This window comes from Elgaria multicarinata, chromosome 11 (assembly GCF_023053635.1).
Source record: "Elgaria multicarinata webbii isolate HBS135686 ecotype San Diego chromosome 11, rElgMul1.1.pri, whole genome shotgun sequence".
NCBI lineage: Eukaryota > Metazoa > Chordata > Lepidosauria > Squamata > Anguidae > Elgaria > Elgaria multicarinata.
Genome location: NC_086181.1, coordinates 32,316,590 through 32,336,023, shown reverse-complemented (window position 1 = coordinate 32,336,023; position 19,434 = coordinate 32,316,590). Strand labels below are relative to the sequence as shown.

Here is a 19,434-nt window from a genome sequence, read left to right as displayed (position 1 = left end):
TTATACCTATCTGTACCTATCCATTTATGTTGCTGGGGAAATCCATTTCTCCCCCAGCTAACCTCAGCAGGGAACGGGGAAGTCTGAGCCCCCACTATTCAAAATGTCCCCATCCCTTTGACGCTGTGAGCCCTGACTCCATTACACCACGGCTTATGAGGTGGGGAGAATATACACCTGCTTGTATATTGGCTAGCCAATACATATGTGATTTTAACTTGCTAACAGCACAAACCTCTGCACATTTACTCAGCAGTAAGTTCCTCTGTATTAAGTGAGTTCCCCTGACTGAAACGGTGAAGGATCTTCCTTTGAGGTCTCCAGGGACTGGACTCCTTGTATAACCCCTGGCTCCTCTAGCTGTACGGTTTTAAATATAACCATAATCAGGTTGAGAAATATCACCAGCTCCAGGTTACTTCCGTTCCCTCAGGAAGGCTGAGTGAGGTGTGGAGCTGTTGTTCTGGTTGGTGGGATAGAGCGGGGAGGAGGAAGCCCACAGCTGTTCTCGTGGGGATCAGCAGGAATGTGCGACCTGTGAGGTAAAAAGTCCTTTCCCCCCTGTTTCCTAGTGGACCGAATTGTGGGTCTGGACCAAGTGAGTGGAATGGGAGACCTCACCTTCGGTGCCTCGTACAAGACGAAGAAGGGAATGTTCCGGACTGTAGGGCAGCTGTACAAGGAGTCTCTCTCCAAACTCATGTCCACCCTGCGGAACACCAACCCCAACTTTGTGCGCTGCATCATCCCCAACCATGAGAAAAGGGTGAGTTGTTTGCACGGTGGTGCTTTGGGGCCTGTGAGTTCTGCTTAGCCCAGAGTTAGAGTTAGAAAGGCCATCAAAGAGAGACGCCTTCTACTCTGAGGAGGGAAGAGACTTCTTTCGTGTCAGAACAAGGCCCAAGCCTGCCTTTGAGTGAAACGGATGAATTTGGCCATAAAAGAGAGACGCCTTCTACTCTGAGGAGGGAAGAGACTTCTTTCGTGTCAGAACAAGGCCCAAGCCTGCCTTTGAGTGAAACGGATGAATTTGGCCATAAAAGAGAGACGCCTTCTACTCTGAGGAGGGAAGAGACTTCTTTCATGTCAGAACAAGGCCCAAGCCTGCCTTTGAGTGAAACGGACAAATTTGGTCATTAAGAGGGCGTTTTCTGGGCTGAGGGGCTCTGTTCTTGGTAGAAGGGAAACGCCTCTTGGCGGCAAGCATCCCTGTGGGGAGAGACCTTGGGACTGAATGAGAGAGTTATTTGGGCAGGAGGGAGCATGTATGAGGGTGAATGGCACGGCTATATGTAGAAGGCCTTAAGGGAGGAACAGGGTCCAGCTGGCTGGAAGTGGTGTGTGTTGTAATCCAACACATCTGGAAGGCATGAGGCTGGGGAAGCCTGTATGTAGTGACCTCAGGAGGGTTGAACCTGGAATAGGGAGACCTGGGTTCGAACCCCCACAGAGGCAGGAAATTCTTGGACTGGGCCCATCTCACGCACATATTCAGCCTAACCTCCCTCACAGGGTGGTGAGGATAAAAACCTCCATGCATTCCACTCTTGAGCTCCTCGGAGGAAGGACAGGAGATAAGAATTAAAGAGAAGAATGAGGAGATGCGTTGAGTGGCTGGCTTTGGGCAGCTGAGTGACCCCAACCCCCAGTTCTTGAGAACAGGGGCAGCGGTCTGCCTCCTAGAGTATTTGCTGACAGGGGCCTCCTTCTCCCGGCTCCTGTAACAGGCTGGAAAACTGGAGCCGCACCTCGTATTGGACCAACTACGCTGCAACGGAGTCCTGGAAGGAATTCGCATTTGCCGCCAGGGGTTCCCCAACCGCATCATCTTTCAGGAATTCCGGCAGAGGTACCCAATTGTGACCTGATGGGGGTTGGCCCTTAGCAGGAGGCAGTGATGTGAGGGCCTGGCTATATCCTCCACTGCCTAGGATCCAGTCTGCCGGCTGTGGCATCCCTAGCATTCGGACGCCTTCCTTGTTGCTTCCCGTCCGTTCTCCACCTCACAAGCCGGCACGCGTGTGTGCGGATGTAGGCGGGTTCAACAAATACCTGTCCTAACCCCCTGGCTTCTCTCTCTTCCTCGCAGGTACGAGATCCTGACGCCCAATGCCATTCCCAAAGGGTTCATGGACGGGAAACAAGCCTGCGAACGCATGGTACGTGGGGCTAGCAGGGCAGAGGCAAGGCAGGCCACGACTAGGGGTGTCAAGGGAATCCGCTGGCAGGGTGGACATCGCCGAATTACACCTCCACACCCACACGGACTTTGTTTTGCTTCCTGCTGTGGTGCCCAATTCAATCTTCAGCGAGTCGTCCACTTGGGGAATTTTGCGCCTTCCCTCCTCAGGTTCCACAATTTCCCCAAATTTCACCGCAGTTCGTGCTAATTGTGGAACCTGCGGGGAAAGAAATGCACCAAAATAGTTCCCAGATTTTGGGGGAAAGCCTGCAGGTTGGCTCGCAAAGACAAATCAAGCCTACCCGCCACGGAAATCAGTGGAGTCAGAAAAGCCTGGTTTTCCCAGCAACAGACAGCCCTAGACAGCTCCCAGAGAACCGAAGAGAACTAGTGATTAATACTCAACATCCTCTTCTCCTCTCTTCTCGCTCTCTTGTCCCCACAGATCAAGGCCTTGGAGCTGGACCCCAACCTCTTCCGCATTGGCCAGAGTAAGATCTTCTTCCGGGCGGGCGTTTTGGCTCACCTGGAGGAGGAGCGGGACCTGAAGATTACGGATATTATCGTGTCTTTCCAGGCAGCCGCCCGGGGATACTTGGCTCGCAAGTGAGTAGTGACCAATGAATCACTGGGGGGAATGGCCAGCTGGCGGCATGAAAAGCGTGGCTATACGGTTCAAAAGAAGCAGAGGCCAGTAACAGAGATCAGCCAGGGAGGGCTGTGTGGGGCCTAGTGGGTCAGAGAAACCAGCACGTGTTCTCCAGAAGGGGGTTTAGCAAGGAAGGTGAGGGGGGACTGGGAACTCCGGTGGGTTTTGAACACAAGGCCTAACTCTTAGCAGCTAGGTTTAACTTGCTAGATACACAGAGAGCTCCTACAGATTCAGGCCCAGGGTCTTCGCATTACTAGCGGCCTTGACGGGAAACAGCTCTCCAAGGCCTCAGGCCAAGGTTTTTCCTCGGCTAGGCTATCTGAGGAACATTTTATTGGGAGACTGAGTCCGGAGCATCATATGCATCCTGCGTGAGGGGAGAACCTGCAGCCTGCCAGATGTGGCTACAGCTCCCATTATCCCTGGCCATTGGCCACACTGACTGGAGCTGATGAGAGCTGGAGGCCTTGGCATAAAAGGAAAAGGGGTGCGCCTTACGAGGCAGCTGCCTTCATGGTTCCAAGTTGGTGCCTCTCCGCCACCAAACCTTATGGTATCGCTGCTGCGGGGTGGCAGCGAGCAATCTTGACCGAGAAAGGCGGTGCGGGCTTTCCAGCGGCCAGTTGGCTCGCCGGGCCGTCACCCATCTTTGGGCGACCAGTGGGGGGAGGGGGGCGCCTTCTGCCTGGGAACACCCCCAGCGCAGCGCCAAAGTGAGGACAGACGGAGGTAAGTCCCCGACTTTTTCCCTGTGCATCTTCGCCTCTTAGCCCCGCGGTGGCTCTGAATTGGCGGCTGCGTCATATAACCGACGGAGAGCCGATTCGGAGTCACCTCGGGGCAAAGATGGCGTTTCGACGGCCCCCGGTAGTCAGCGATTGGTAGCCAGATCACTGTCAATGGCTCCCACCTGCCTCGCTGACCAGGGCCATTCCCAGGGGCCTTCCTGTCCACTCGCTGCTTCTCCAGACTTTGCATCCTGTATACTTTAAGCCAGTGGACAAATACCGTCCCATCGATATGCTTTGCCTGGGGAAAGGGCAAAGAGTGTCACAGCCACAGGGCGTTCCTAACTGTGGCTTTCTGTATGGGGCTAAGAGGGTGCACGTGGGGAGTGGCCTTACTTTCTTCCCTTCTTCCAGGGCTTTCATGAAAAAGCAGCAGCAGATGAGCGCCCTCAAGGTCATGCAACGCAACTGTGCAGCCTACCTCAAATTGCGCCACTGGCAGTGGTGGCGGCTCTTCACCAAGGTGGGTCGAAGCAATTCGACCTTGAAGCAACCTTCAACTTCTAATGCGTTGGGATCAAAGGCTTGCAGGGATTGGGTGGAGAGAATTGTGCCCATCATCCCAGTTAAGAGGGCGAGCAGCAGGCTAAGTAAGGGGACTCCTCCTGTTATCTCCAATCAGTGGTTGGAGATAACAGAGGATTCTCCCCCCCCACCCCCACTCCTGGCTGCCTCTTCCCCATGTGTTGAAGGTAGCATTGTTGGTAATTATGTCTTCTCCAACTGAAGCAGGAGTGCCTAATGGTTTAAATTCTTTAATTTGTTTTTAGCTGTGTATATTTATTGTTTTATATTGTATGGTTTTATCTGTATACCGCCCTGAGATCCTAATGATATAGGGCGGGATACAAATGTTTTAAATAAATAAATGAAATAATTGCAAGGCACAGGACCTCAGGCCTGGGCAGTATCTGGCAATTCTATTAACATTTATTATTTGTTCAAAGCATTTTTACCCTGCCGTTCAGCTGAAAAAGGGTTGGGCGTGGCTCAGAAAGATCAGCGATAAGGCAGGCCCTGACGTCAGTCTTGCAATCTAAAAGACACGGCACAAGAGGAAAAGGGATTGGGAGGGAGGAGGGGGGGAAAAAAGCAAACTCAGGCACTAGCTCTTAACTACAAAGTTCTTCCAAGTGTTCTTTTGGGTGTGGGGATGCCGGGGGCTGGGGAAGCAAGTTTCCTGCAGCTGGTCCTTCCCTGGCCAGTGGATAGGGTCAGAGTGGTCTCTCCGTTGCTGCGATGTTCTTCCCGGGAGAGCAGCTCCCTCTGGGCCCTAGCCGACGTCCAAGGCTGGAGAGTGCAACTGTCCCAGGGCAGCTGTCAGATGGAGCCGAGTGTTCTTTCTGGCAGGGAGGGAAGAAGCGAAGCCATTACCCAAGTCCCCCAGTAGTCTGGCCTCGCCCCTTTTAAATGCAGCGAGTTCCAAGTCCTCATGGCTGTGGGGAAAAGCTTGTGCAGGGCCTAGCCCAGGCTCCGCTGTCCCAATGCACCATCTTTGCACAGCTCCCTGTAACCCTCCACCTGCGCCCTTCTGGCCACAGAACGTGGTCCAGGATCAGGTGAAATCGGCTTGGGGCGACGTGCCGGGCTAAACCTCTGCGCAGAGATTCGTTCCCCCCCCCCTCCTAGTTTGGCTCCCTCAACGCCGTTCCTCTCTCCGTTTGCTTTCGCCAGGTGAAACCCCTGTTGCAGGTGACACGACAGGACGAGGTGATGCAAGCGAAGGCAGTGGAGCTGCAAAAGGTGCAGGAGAAACACACCAAAACCGAAATGGACCTCAAGGAACTGGAGAACAAATACCAGCAGGTGAGGAGACGGAACGGGCATCCTAAGAAGCCTTGGTTTCCAGCACCAGCTAACCCTTAACACCTTAAGGGCGCAACCTTGTGCACCAGCCTTCCTCAACCTGGGGCACTCCAGATGTGTTGGACTGCATCTCCCAGAGTGCCCCAGCCAGCTGGCTGGGGCATTCTGGGAGATGCAGTCCAACACATCTGGAGCGCCCCAGGTCAAGGAAGGCTGCTGTGCACCTTTAGACAGGGAAAAAACTGCCACCAACTCCCAGCGTGCCCCAGCCAATCACGGCCAGTTTCCACCAGTTAACCCCACTCGTTCCGCAAAGAGTCGGGTTCAGCTGGCCGCTTTTCCGTATCTTTTTTTTATTTGCGGAAATAAGAGATTTGTGGAAATCATAGAATCATAGAATAGCAGAGTTGGAAGGGGCCTACAAGGCCATCGAGTCCAACCCCCTGCTCAATGCAGGAATCCCCCCTAAAGCATCCCTGACAGATGGTTGTCCAGCTGCCTCTTGAAGGCCTCTAGTGTGGGAGAGCCCACAACCTCCCTAGGTAACTGATTCCATTGTCGCACTGCTCCAACAGTCAGGAAGTTTTTCCTGATGTCCAGCTGGAATCTGGCTTCCTGTAACTTCAGCCTGTTATTCCGTGTCCTGCACTCTGGGAGGATCGAGAAGAGATCCTGGCCCTCCTCTGTGTGACAACCTTTTAAGTATTTGAAGAGTGCTCTCATGTCTCCCACGATTTGTGTATTTTGCGCCGATGGCATGAATTGCAGCCACAATTTGCACAGTCGTCTATTTCCTCGATTTTTTCTTAAAAAAAAAAGAACTTCCCAAAATTCGGGATAAATGCGCAGCTGGGCCTGCGAATGCAAGCAGAGTCAGGTGTGCTACAGACGTCCGGCAAGCTTGGATTTCCCGACGACGGACATTTATTTATTGAATTACACTATTTCTATACATATCCGAGGATTTCGGAGCGGCAAACAAAAAAAAGATAAAAGAATAAAAACAATAAAAACTCATTAAAATGCATTTTTTTAAAAAAGAAACGACTCCCTAACTCTGAGCAGTCCCTGAACGGTAGATAGTGCAGTCTAGGGCCGCTGCCTACACCCTAACGCCCACGGTTCTCACGCCCGTCCCTCCTCGATCTCCGTTTCTCGGTAGCTCTTCGAGGAAAAGTCCATCCTGGCCGAGCAGCTGCAGGCGGAGACGGAGCTGTTTGCCGAAGCCGAGGAGATGCGGGCGCGGCTGGCGGCTCGGAAGCAAGAGCTGGAGGACATCCTGCACGAGCTGGAGTCGCGGGTGGAGGAGGAGGAGGAGCGGTGCCAGTTGCTGCAGGGGGACAAGAAGAAGATGCAGCAGCACGTTCAGGTTGGCTGGAGCAGAGGGTCACTCGGGGTGGGCGGTGGATCGGGTGGGCCAGGAGAGAGCCTAAATTGCCCTGCACGCCCAGCCGTCTGTGCGGAGGGGGGGGCATTAAAAAACACCTACAAATCTGGCTTAGCCTTGCAGCTCCAGTGCAGCAATCACTTTTTCTTGGGGCAAACGTTAGAGCGTGTGCGCAAACCGGCCTTACGCAGGACAGGGTCTTCTCCGTGGTGGCACCCCACTTTTGGAACTCTTGTTCAAGAAAGGCCCACAGGGGCCCCATCCCTCTTTAAGTCAGCGACAAAAGATCCCTTTGTTCCGTCCTGCTTTGTTTGAATGAATGGATTTCATTGTGATGTTTTTATCTCACCTGTCTTCCAAAGCACTGGGGGGAGAGCAAGGTGGAGAGCATGAGTCTGGGCCTGGAGATCGCGATTGGCCCATGGTGGTAACCCTGTGAGCGTTGTGGCCGAGCAGGGATTTGAACCTTGGTCTCCCTGGCCCTAGTCCAACACTCAAATCCAGCCTCCCACAACCTGGTGTCTTCCAGATGTTTTGGACTGCAAATCCCAACATTCCAACAGCCGGGGGCTGATGGAGGTTGAAGTCCAAAATACCTGTAGGGCACCAGGTTGGGGAAAGCCATTGGTACACCACACTGACCCTGTTCAGACAGCACACTAAGCCAGGGTTAGAAGGGCTAACCCTTTTGCAGCAAACGGTTAGTGGGCGTGGTTAAATCGTGAATATGTCGCTGCCGTGGTTAGGAATGGTTCATGCAACATGCTAAGACCCTGTTCAGACAACATGGTGGTTAAGCATTTTGAGCTAAACATTTATGTTGTGTGATCTATTCCTAACCATGCTGACTACATAACCACAGTTTAAACAAGCTCACTAACCATTTGCTGCAAAAGGGTTAGCTGCATAACCATGGCTTAGTGTGTTATAAAACCTATAAAAAATAGCTCTGAAGCTGTAAAAAAAAAAGTAACTCTGAAACTTGATGACTACTTTGTGATTCATTTTTAGTTGATCCCAAGCAAGGTATTGCCCTACTGTGGCCCTGTTCAGACAATAAACACGGTTTAAACATGCCCACTAACCATTTGCTGCAAAAGGGTTAGCCGCATAACCATGGCTTAGCGTGTCATCTCAACAAGGGCTAAGTCGATATGTTTAGCTCAAAACATTAACCAGCGTGGCTGAGCGTGTCGCCTGAACAGGGTCGTTGACTCTGCAGTGGATTGAAGCTTAGAACACTGGGCTTAGTAAAAAGCATTGTGGGGCTTGATATACCAGCACCACCATCGTTAGAAGGCGTCAACATTTTCTCGACTCTCCTCTCCTGTCCAGGATCTTGAAGAGCAGCTGGAGGAGGAGGAGGCCGCCCGGCAGAAGCTGCAGCTGGAGAAAGTGAGCACAGAAGCCAAGCTGAAGAAAATGGAGGAAGACCTGCTGGTGCTCGAAGACCAAAACTCGAAGTTGCACAAAGTGAGTGTGGGCCTCTCTCTCCCCTTGCTCCACCCCGTACGCTGCATGCACCCTCAGCCCGAAGAGAAAGGTTGCGTGTGGATGTAGAGCACAATGCACGAGTGTACGCGTGGCCTTGGCCGTCCCCTCTGAGGGGAAACCATCTGTCAAGTAAACGGACTTCCTGCTGGAAACGGAAAGTGAGTCGCAGCGGAGTGGCCTGCCTTGTGGAAAACAAACCCCTAAACTCTCCAGCCCACAGAGAGACGAGAAGTTGAGGCTGGAGGGAATATTTAGGCCAGGGAAGGGCAAACGTTTGGGCCTGTGGGCACATTTGGAAATTTGAGGAACGTCCTTGGCACGGCCATAAAATGGCTGCTATGGTGGGCGTGGTTAAAGGACAAGTAACCAGTCTAAAGGCATTTATGGGAAACTTAAGATGGCAGCAGCTACGGCCTCCCATCTCACTTTGAAGCAATCGCAGATTCCAGTAAGAAAGTGTAAAAATATTTTTCAAACGAGCTTTGGGAGGAGTAGGGAGTTTCGGTGGGCACCAAGGACGGTGTATGGGGAGCACGTTGGTGGCTGTGGGTTGCCTGCCCCTGCGCTAAAGCCTCCCCTCTTCTTCCCCTGTGCTCTGACACAGGCCGCTGTTTCCTGACCGCTGTCAGGCCACAGGGAAGCAGCCGTCTGTGTCCTGCCTTCCAGCCGATGGCTGCTCAGCTGGGCAGCAGGAGAAAGTGGGCGGGGTCTCCACAACTCCGCAGGCCACACGGAGAGCAGCCCAGGGCCCCATGTGCCCCACAGGTTGCTCATACATGATTGAGGGGCACTAGGGAGGGGGGCTAATGGAAAAGCTGGGCCGGACAAGGGATCTAGGAGCCGGCACTCCTGGGTTTCCTGAAGAATAGCTGGATTTTATTTTGCTCCATGCCCCCCGCCCTCCTCCTTATGCTCTCTTCCCTCTTCGGCTGTTGCTTCCCCCAGGAGAGGAAGCTGACGGAGGAACGTCTCTCAGAATTCACCTCCCACATGGCTGAGGAGGAGGAGAAGGTGAAGAGCCTGTCCAAACTGCGCAACAAATACGAGGCGGTCATGGCTGACATGGAAGGTATGTTGAGGCATGACGGGGAGGCAGAGGACAGGTGCGGTGGGCAAAAGATCCCAGGTTCAGCCCTGGCAGCTCCAGTAAAAGGGTCTCTAAGGAAAGGGATCCCTGCTGGAGATCCTGGAGAGCCACTATCAATCGGAACAGACCAATAGCACTGACGCACAGGCCCAGGGCCCAAATCCGGTCTTCCTGGTGTCTGGATCTGGCTCTCTGGGCTTTCCCAGAGGGCCCCACCTGCTCCCCCTAGTCCCACTCCCTTTCGCTGTCCACTGATAATTTGGTGGTTCCCTTGGTTTTGTGCAAGCGTTTTTGCTCCACTCTAAAAAGTTCCATTTCGGAGAATCCCCTAGGAGCTGCGTTCTGATGGTGGGCAGGACCAGAAACACCAATATTTTTAGCGTAAAGCTCTCTCTGCCACTAACGAAGCTAAAAAAAAAACACCCACTGGTATTTTGGCCCCGCCCCTTTCCCCTTTGGCCCCACCCACCACCGGAACGCGTTCCCCCCCCTCCCCCCCTGAGAGCTTTTCCGAAATGGAATCCGGACCCTTGGGCTGAAAGAGGTTCCGTGCCCCCGCAGCAGACCAATACTGGGGCTCTGGACGGACGGAAGGCCGGCCTGCTCCCATATAAGAAACCTTGTTGCGTTGACGGGCCTCCGCCATTCCACCCGACGTCTCCCCTCTGAGGTGCGGCGGTCTGTTCCCTGGCCTGACTTCCCCCCCCCCCCATTTCTTGCCCTCCCTCCCTCCCTCCAGATCGGCTGAAGAAGGAAGAAAAGGGGCGGCAGGAGCTGGAGAAGCTGAAGCGCAAGTTGGACGGGGAGGCGGGGGACCTGCAGGAGCAGGTTGCGGAGCTGCAGCAGCAGCTGGAGGAGCTGCGCCAGGCCCTGGCAAGGAAGGAGGCCGAGCTGCAGGCGGCGCTGGGCAGGTCAGGGAGCCTGGCTGGGAGCCCCGGGGAGGGAGAGGCGCCTCCGCCGAGGCTCCGACGGAAGGCCTCGGCCTAGATAGGGATGGGATGCTGGCTGGGGGAAGCTGGGAGTCGTAGCCCCACGCACCTGGAAGGCGCCAGGTCAGGGACGGCCGTAGCAATAGAGCCAGGCTTAGATTAAATTCAAAGGATCCCCGACCTCCTCTCTCTGGGCCCATCTGGCACACCCGCCAAAGACTTTTCCGCTGTCCCGCTCTCCCCTTCCGGCTGCGGCGTGCTGCTCTAGCTCCCTTCCCTTTCCCCATGGCCCCCAAGCCCCTCTGACCTTTCCTTGCCCGCCTTGCAGGGTGGAGGAAGAAGCGGCCCAGAAGAACGCGGTGCTGAAGTCCCTGCGGGAGCTGCAGGCACAGCTGGCCGAGCTGCAGGAGGACATGGAGTCAGAGAAGGTGGCGCGTGCCAAGGCCGAGAAGCAGCGGCGCGACCTGGGCGAGGAGCTGGAGGCGCTGAAGACGGAGCTGGAGGACACGCTGGACTCGACGGCCGCCCAGCAAGAGCTCCGGTAAAAGGGCGGAACGCCTCCGGGTCTCTTGAGCCGCTCGTCCTCCTCATCCTCATCCTCATCGTTATTATTTTATTATTTCTCAACTGTCACTCCGTTTGGATCGAGGCGGAGAACAACAAGAAGTATAAAATACATAAAACTGAATTAAAAACATAGTATACATTATAAAACCATCCTAAAATTCCACTGGATAGACCTGCCGGAAGAGATCAGTCTTAATTGCTTTCTTAAATGCTAAAAGACTGTCAAGTTGACGTGTCTCCTCCGGCAGGCCATTCCACAGTCTGGGAGCAGCAGAAGAGAAGGTCCTCTGGGTAATACCTGTCAGCCTAGTTTTGGCAGGCTGAAGTAGATTCTTCCCAGAGGACCTGAGTGTGCGGGGGGGTGGATTGTACGGGAGAAGGCGATCCCGCAGGTAGCCTGGACCCCAACCATGTAGGGCTTTAATGGTGATGACCACCCCTTCATTCACCCGCCCCCCTGCTAGCTCCATCCTTTCCCTGTTGCAGGTCAAAGCGGGAGCAGGAAGTGACCGAGCTCAAGAAGACCATTGAAGAGGAGGTCAAAGTACACGAAGCGCAGGTGGTGGAGATGCGCCAGCGCCACACCACCGCCCTGGAGGACCTGTCGGAACAGCTGGAGCAATCCCGACGGGTGCGTTGCTGGAGAACGGCTTCCTGGGGTGGCCTGGGAGGGAAGACGTGGTGCCTTGGCGCAGAACCTCAGGCACGGGGGCCAAATCCGGCCCTCCTGGGGTTCACCCTTCTCTTGGCTCCACCACCTTTCCTCTGACCAGCCGTTGTTTAGCAGTCCGTCCGTCCCCCATTGTAATGGTTGAAATACCCCTCCTAAGGCTTAGCTACTGGCAGGTATTGGGTGGGTTGACTCCTCCCCTTTTTCCTTTGGCCCCGCCCACCACTGGAATATCTCCCCCACCCCCGAGGGGGGTGGAATGCCACCCTCGGGCTGAAAGCATTTCAACGTTCCTGGCGTAGTGCCTTTGAAGGGGTCAGGTTCCGGGAGCCAACGGGCCTAGTGGGTTAGAGGCCAGGAGGGTCTGAGGCAGGGATGAGACACGTGTGGCCCTCCGGCTGTGGTTGGGCTGCAGCTCCCATGATCCTTCACCATTGGCTATGCTGCCGAGGGCTGATGGGAGCTGCAGTCACATGTTCCCCTCTCCTAGTGTAACAGCCAGGACGGTCCAGCGTTTGAGCATGAAGGTAGGTTAGGAAGGGCTAATGGCACAAAGTGAGGGAGAGGCTGTCCGTATTTAGAGCTCCCCGGTTCCTCCGATAGCTTGACTCCCTAGTAAGTGCTTTTGGAATTGTGGCCTTAGTGGGCTTGAGAAGAGGACAGAGCCTGAGCCAGGACTTGGTGGCTTCTTACGTCTCTCTCTGTCTCTAGTTCAGAGTTACCCTGGAGAAGACCAAGCAAGCCCTGGAAGGGGAGAATGCTGAGATGCAGAAGGAGCTGAAAGTCCTACAAGGGACCAAGCTGGAGTCGGAGCAGCGGCGCAAGAAGCTGGAGAGTCAAGTCCAGGAGCTGCAGCTCCGGACGGCGGAGAGTGAAAGAGTGAAGACGGAGCTCACAGAGAGGCTGGTGAAGCTGCAGGTAGGTGTAGGTGTGTGTGTGTGTGTGTGTGTGAGAGAGAGAGAGAGAGAGAATGATTTCAGAACCCCAGGCAGCCATTTTCCGAATTGCTTTCTTCTCAAATCCCCACCCCCCACCCCAATGCTTGTGTTTCTGGTCCTTGTACCCATGTAATCTTCTTCCCAGTCTTATTTTAAGGCTGTCGCATATTTATAAGTGTTCGCACCGAACCAGCCCACAGAATTCTATGTTTAGAATTCATTATGCAAGACATTCACTAAATAGGGTTTTTAAAAAATTATTATTATTCCGCTGCAGAGATTGAGGTTTCGAGGAGAGGATTGGAGAAAGGCGTAGCTGCTGGGGTGATGGATGGCTTACGGATAGAGGACATAGGCCGTAAATTGGCAAGTCGGGAGGCAGCGAATGGTAGTTCAGAGCAAAGGCTGCACGTCTCTGACCCAAAACTAGGCCCAAAACTATCAGCGGCTGTTCCCAGCCGCCTGTCTGGTTCCTGATCCTTCACCGACCACTGCCTTTAAGTGGTTTTCTAGCTTTTCTGTGCATCCATGAGAGCTAGAAACGTGCATGTTTTATTCAAAAGGAAGCGGAGCTCCTTAAGGAGCTGCGTTCTGCACCCAATGAGTCCTGGCTTGTACGATGGATGCATGGAATACGCAGCCCCGGTCCTATCCCCAGCATTCAACTTGGGAGCGGTGGACGTTTCGATTTCTCACGATGCGTTTTTGACCTCACCTTTGGCATTTTCTGTCTGCTGTCTTTGTCTTTTGTAAACAGAATGAGCTTGACGGAGTCTCCGGTACCCTCGGAAGTGCGGAGTCCAAGACGATAAAGCTTACCAAAGACCTGGCCAGCGTAGAATCCCACCTGCAAGATGCTCAGGTACATGGCGGACGTGGGAGCGTGACACAGAGCAAGTCGGAAGGCCGGGCGCAGAGCTGTCTTTGGTGCAGGAAGGGATGCAATGCTTACCTACGTGTCTCAGAGGGTCACAATCGTGTGGATTTCTCTGGGAGGTTTTAGGGCGAGGCGGAACGGGGAAGAGCAGCGATGGGTTGACTTTGGGCCTGTGCAATGTTGTCAGATAACCAACTTAGCCACACCTTCACAGTGGTATAGCAGAGATCACCGTCTCTTTTGGCCTCTGTTTCTCTGTCTGTAAAATGGGAATAAATGTGACCTAGTTCACAGGGTGCAGTGAAGACACACCGAATTAGTCTGTAAAGCACTCTGTATATTTCGCATGCGATATTTACCCGTTGCCAAATTTTCAGCGGCTTACAACTTCAATCATCTTGTGTTTAATCAGTAAACTCACCAAAAACGGGCTCTAATAGTCAGAAAGGCATCTAGCACCAAATTTATCTGCTCATAAAACATCTTTAAAAGCTTGTTTGGAAGACGAATTACTTTGGAACTCCTTAAAGGTTAGGAGGGACAGGTTTGGTCTCTGACATACATGCTTCTTCTCCTCCTCCTCTTCTCCTTCCCCGCAACACCTAACCCCAGGAACTGCTCCAGGAAGAGACGCGGCAGAAGTTGAACCTGAGCTCGCGGGCCCGGCAGCTGGAGGAGGAAAAGGGAGCTCTTCTAGAGCAGCTGGAAGAAGAGGAAGCTTCCAAGGCCAACTTCAACCGCCAGATCCAAACCCTGCAGCAGCAGGTGGGACTGAAAGGAGTGGCAGAAACAGGCCAACGTCCGTCCCCCCAAGCCCACCCTCCCCCCCCCCAAGTAAAAAAGAGCATTCTGGTTTCGTTGGATGTCGTGGAGGGACGTGTCTGCCAGGGAAGGCAGGTGGAGGAGTCTTGGCCTGGTTTTTTTTTTTTTTAATCTCAAGCAAATGGCTTTCTTCAAATACTGAAGGGATTCGTTTTCTTTTTTAAGATCAGGGCTCGGTCTTCTCTCCCTAGCTGGGAAAATGTAAATCCTGGCCCAGTTCTACCAGATCTCTTTCCCTTTCGCTGCGCAGGGAAAAGGAGTTTTGTTTCACCGCTTACCAGGGCTTGGAAAGGTTCCTGTAACCTTAAAGAGAGGAGGTGGTGCCTCAGCTTCCAAGGTGGAAAACGCATTGCCTGCCCTTGTGAGCTATAGGAGGAGACAGCTCTCCCTCCCTCCCTTTCGGCCAGAGATTTGCTGAAAGTATGGCAAAAACTATGACGAAAGAAAACAAAGATGGTATCTGGGTAAACCACATGCTAACAGGGTTGTGTTGTGTGTTTTTTAAGTTCTGCATTGTCGCATGCAAAGCAAGCAAGCACAATAAGTTCACAGTGGGCCCATTCAGAAGACACCTTAAACCATGGCTTTGACCCTGGTGGTTAAGCCAGAAAGCCAGGCCATTTTCAGAAGACGCCTTAAACCATGGCTTAAACCACGGTGAATAAGACTTTTTGCTTTATTCACCATGGTTAAAGCCATGGGTTAAGGTGTCTTCTGAACACGGCCTGGCTTTCTGGCTTAACCACCGTGGTTAAAGCCATGATTTAAAGGTGTCTTCTGAACGGGGCCATTGGGAAAGGAGCTGGGCTTTTGCTTGCTGCAAGAACTCTTATCATAAAATGTAGTTTCCCGTTTCCCAGCATCCTAAGCGGTGTGAGTATGTGGGTACAAGGTAGCCACGGTCGGACACCTGCCAAGGCCTTGCATCTCTGCAGCGGCCCATTTATGAGCCCCTTGGACTCGCTCCTCCTCTTCACCACAGCAAGCTGCTCGTTCGCTTGCCTTGCTCCGGCCCCGACCACAGAGGTAGTGAGAAGGAGCCGCAGCGGCAGCAGCAGCAGATACCACGGCCCGTTTGCCCACTGGCTCTCTGCCTGCCAAGCCGACACGTGCTCACAATGATTAGAAAGCAGACGAAGAGCAAGAGCGGTTGGCGACAGTGGCGGTGACAAAGTCCTGCCCTCTGAAACCTGGACCCGGTACCGTGCACGCGATAGTGGCGCTGCGTGACTTCTCTGTGGCAATTTCCCCCAGGTGATGGAGACCAAGAAGAAACTGGAGGAGGATGCAGGCATAGCAGAGGCGCTGGAGGAAGCCCGCCGCCGGGCAGCCAAGGATCTGGAGGCGCTCTCCATGCGCTACGAGGAGCGCGTCCAGGCCTGTGACAAGCTGGAGAAAGGGCGGACCCGGCTGCAGCAGGAGCTGGACGATATCACCGTAGCCCTGGACCAGCAGCGCCAGGTGGTCTCGGCCCTCGAGAAGAAGCAGAAGAAATTCGACCAGGTGAGGCCTGGGTTCCCCTACGAAGTCTCTCTGCCAAGCTGAGGTGGCTATTCCCCCCCCCCATCCCAAACTGTATTTCTCCCCTGTGGCTATCCCCCTCAACCAGGCTCATTGAAGCTTTTTCAGCCCAAGGGCTAAATTTGATTTCAGTGCTCTCGGGGCAGAGGTCCAGTGGTGGGCGGGACCAAAGGTTAAATTAGGGTAACCCTATGGAAAGGGGGACAGGGCTCCTGTATCTTTAACAGTTGTATTGGAAAGGGGATTTCAGCAGGTGTCATTTGATGCGATTCCCTCTTCATCACTACAGTTAAAGCTGCAGGAGCCCTGCCTTCTTTGGCTAGAATGACCAGATGCTTTAACTGTGGTGACGAAGGAGGAATTTCACCAGGTGCTGCATGCATACAAATGACACCTGCTGAAATTCCCTTTTCTACACAACTGTTAAAGATACAGGAGCCCTGTCCTCCTTTCCGTAGGGTCACCCTAGTAAAAGGGACAGGGCTGAAATGTTTTTTTAAAAAAAGGCCAGCAAGTTTTAGCTTGAAGCCCTCACTGCCAGTAACGGAAGCCTTAGAAGAGGCATTTCAATCTTTTGAACAAGAAAAAACTATACAAAATCCAGGAAACTACCAAACGACATTTGATCAGGGAAGGGGGGGGGAGAAAGAGGGTGGAGCCAGGAGCAGGGGGTGTGGCCAGCTGGGGAACCACAGAGGGCTGGATTCGGCCTGTGGTTCTGATGTTCGACACCTCTGCCTTAAACTTCTACCCTCCTGCAGCTGAGGCAACTGATGTTGCCTTTCCCCCGTCCTCCATCTTGATTTCTGTTCTTAAATGGCTTTGTTTACCTCAAGACGAAAGGCATTTTCTCAAAACTGACCCCTCACGCACCCACATCCCTTCCTTGGCCTAAGAAACCCATTAATTTAAACTGCCTCTCTGTTTGGGCCTTCACCTTCCCCCCAACCCTCAGGACAGACGGTCTTTCTACCCCCGCCAAATTGCCGCCACAGGTCAGACAGCTGCACTGCCAACTTGCTTTCCCAGCTATCCCATAATATCCCTAACATTTGAAAATCGAGGTCCAGTCTGACAAATGGACTCGGTTTGAAAGTTCTGGCTTCCAACCCTCCCACCGCCATTCAAGGACAGGTTGCTCACCATTTATGTTACTAAAGGCCTGTTTGGTGTTCCGGCAGATGTTGGCTGAGGAGAAGCTGATCTCTGCCCGCCACGCCGAAGAGAGGGACCGCGCGGAAGCCGACACCCGGGAGAAAGAGACCAAAGTGCTGTCTCTGAGCCGTGCCCTGGAGGAGGCGCTAGAGGCCCGGGAGGAGCTGGAGAGGCAGAACAAACAGCTACGGGCCGAGATGGACGACCTGGTCAGCTCCAAGGACGACGTCGGCAAGAACGTAAGGGAGCCTCTGGACGCGCCTGGGTTGGCTGGGAAGGGAGGGTGGGGGACGTAGAGGGTGGGGGACGTAGAGGGTGGGGGACGTGGAGCGAAAAGGTGCTTTACCTTTTCTGCAAGAGACCAGACTCTCCTTCCCCGGAAGGAAGAGATAAGGCCCTGGAGGGACGGGAAGAGTCAAGCAGGCGATATCTAACGCTGCAACTTGATTCAGTACGTTTTAATAGGGAGATATTGTGGGTTTGAGTCTGTTGAATCCAGCCTCCCCCAACCTGGCACCTTCAAGACATGTTGGACTACGACTCCCATAATCCTCCAGCCAGCTATGCCCGCCTGCCTCTGATGGCATGGTCTGGGCTTCTTGGCCTGTTGGCAGTTGTACAGGTTTCTGGACATTTTGGCGCGGAGCCTGTGTGGCATTCCTGCCTATTTACCCGTGAGAATACCTGTTCTACAAGGCCTTTCCCACAGCAGGGAACATCCTTCCGCCTCACACGCTCAGTAACACTGCCCTCAGGGCTTTTACCTCAGGTCCCATATCCGTAATCCTCAAGGTGTGAGGACGCAGCAGCCTTTTATTCTGACTTATGTCATTCCCTTTATCGTGTTCACCTTTTTGTCGCCAGGAGCTCAAACACAGAAAGATTTATTATTTACGGTATTACAATGTTAAAAAGTAAAGAACTACTTCACGCTCCTCCTGCACATAAATCACTTAGTTACAGTAATATCACTTTTAAAGTTTCTTTGTCTGTCTGTCTATCCTCTCCCACACCAGTACACTCAAGTCCCACTGCCATCTTATGCACACAAATCCTAGCCACTCTCTCTTCACAAGCCTATCCAAACGTGTCCGTATCCATTCCCCATCTAAACTACACAAGCACAGCTTATAGATCACAGATCATTTCACATCCCCCGCATTCACTCAGCCAATCAGCTCACATATGCAAATCCACAGCTCCCTGTTTACATATCACAGATCATTTCGCGTTCCCTGCATTCACTCAGCCAATCAGCTCACATATGCAAATCCACAGCTCCCTATTTATCATAGATCGTTTCACATCCCCCACATTCACTCAGCCAATCAGCTCACATATGCAAATCCACAGCTCCCTATTTATCATAGATTGTTTCACATCCCCGCATTCACTCAGCCAATCAGCTCACATATGCAAATCCACAGCTCCCTGTTTATCATAGATCGTTTCACGCCCCCCGCTGTCACTCAGCCAATCAGCTCACATATGCAAATCCATCATATCTCCTGTCACTCATACCACTCTCTGTCAAGTGGGGTGTCTTTATGGCAGCACTTTGGCTGCGCATTCCTTAAAAAACCCACGGCATCGCAGCTGCGGGGTGGGAACGGTTATCTCCATGGCAGGATGGACCGTGGGCTTTCCGGCGGCCATTGGGCTCATGGAGCATGCCCTCCACCCTCGATTCGTCCCCGGCATCAACGCAAAGTGAGATCATCACCAACAGATAGTGGAAATACACTGGTGCCCTTGGAGGAAAAGAAAAAGTTGCAGTATGTCCGTGACTTTTTAAAGGCGCCATTTCGGAGAAAAGTCCCCTGGTGGCTGAGAGGTGGCTGCTGCATCGTATAACCAACGCAGCGCCACTGCGCAGCCACCTCTGGGTAAACAGGGCGTCTAGACAGCCCCCAAATCTACTTACCATAAAACATGGAGTCATAACATTCATGCCCATATATGGGACCACAGACTCATAATCTATATAGACGCGCCGTTGCAGCCAGCCCTCCATCCGTTTCTTAAATACGCATTTTCGTTCTTCGTCCCCCCCCGCCCTTTCCGCTTCGAATCAGGTGCACGAGCTGGAGCGCTCCAAGCGGGCCTTGGAGCAACAAGTGCAGGAGATGCGAGCCCAGCTGGAGGAGCTGGAAGATGAGCTCCAGGCCACGGAAGACGGGAAGCTGCGCTTGGAGGTCAACATGCAGGCCCTGAAGGCGCAGCACGAGCGGGAGCTGCAGAGCCGTGACGACAGCAACGACGACAAAAAGAAGCTGCTGAGCAAGCAGGTGGGAAGGGGGCGGGGGGGCGCGTCTCTGTGGCGGTGGGGAGCCCCGACCCCCCATCAGCCTTGGCCCAAGTAGATTCATGCATGGGACAAAAGGTGGAGGCCGGGGGTTGGGGAGAAAGCCCCTGGGGTTGCCTAAGGGAGCTGGTGGGCTGTGGTGGTTCAAGCAGTGGATGGTTCAAGCAGTGAGACCCCATCACCATCTTTAGGGCTAATCTACCTTGCAGGGTTGTTGCGAGGATCAAAAAGGAGGGGGCATGTAGGTTGCCCCG

The 19,434-nt window shown here is 53.4% G+C and overlaps 1 protein-coding gene across 4 annotated transcripts in view; it reads left to right on the top strand.

The window, feature by feature from the left end:
* The window catches only part of LOC134406590 (myosin-10-like), a 66,636-nt gene that overhangs the window by 34,967 nt on the left and 12,235 nt on the right, over positions 1 to 19,434 (top strand). For all 4 annotated transcript variants that reach the window (XM_063138094.1, XM_063138092.1, XM_063138093.1 and 1 more), the window contains 18 exons: positions 573 to 766; positions 1,728 to 1,849; positions 2,090 to 2,159; positions 2,628 to 2,788; positions 3,977 to 4,085; positions 5,297 to 5,428; positions 6,591 to 6,797; positions 8,151 to 8,288; positions 9,255 to 9,378; positions 10,136 to 10,307; positions 10,654 to 10,866; positions 11,379 to 11,523; positions 12,274 to 12,480; positions 13,258 to 13,362; positions 13,990 to 14,142; positions 15,454 to 15,702; positions 16,902 to 17,114; positions 18,951 to 19,163. In XM_063138094.1, coding sequence (XP_062994164.1) covers positions 573 to 766; positions 1,728 to 1,849; positions 2,090 to 2,159; positions 2,628 to 2,788; positions 3,977 to 4,085; positions 5,297 to 5,428; positions 6,591 to 6,797; positions 8,151 to 8,288; positions 9,255 to 9,378; positions 10,136 to 10,307; positions 10,654 to 10,866; positions 11,379 to 11,523; positions 12,274 to 12,480; positions 13,258 to 13,362; positions 13,990 to 14,142; positions 15,454 to 15,702; positions 16,902 to 17,114; positions 18,951 to 19,163 — 2,927 coding nt within the window. The remainder of the gene's footprint in view (positions 1 to 572; positions 767 to 1,727; positions 1,850 to 2,089; positions 2,160 to 2,627; positions 2,789 to 3,976; positions 4,086 to 5,296; positions 5,429 to 6,590; positions 6,798 to 8,150; positions 8,289 to 9,254; positions 9,379 to 10,135; positions 10,308 to 10,653; positions 10,867 to 11,378; positions 11,524 to 12,273; positions 12,481 to 13,257; positions 13,363 to 13,989; positions 14,143 to 15,453; positions 15,703 to 16,901; positions 17,115 to 18,950; positions 19,164 to 19,434) is intronic.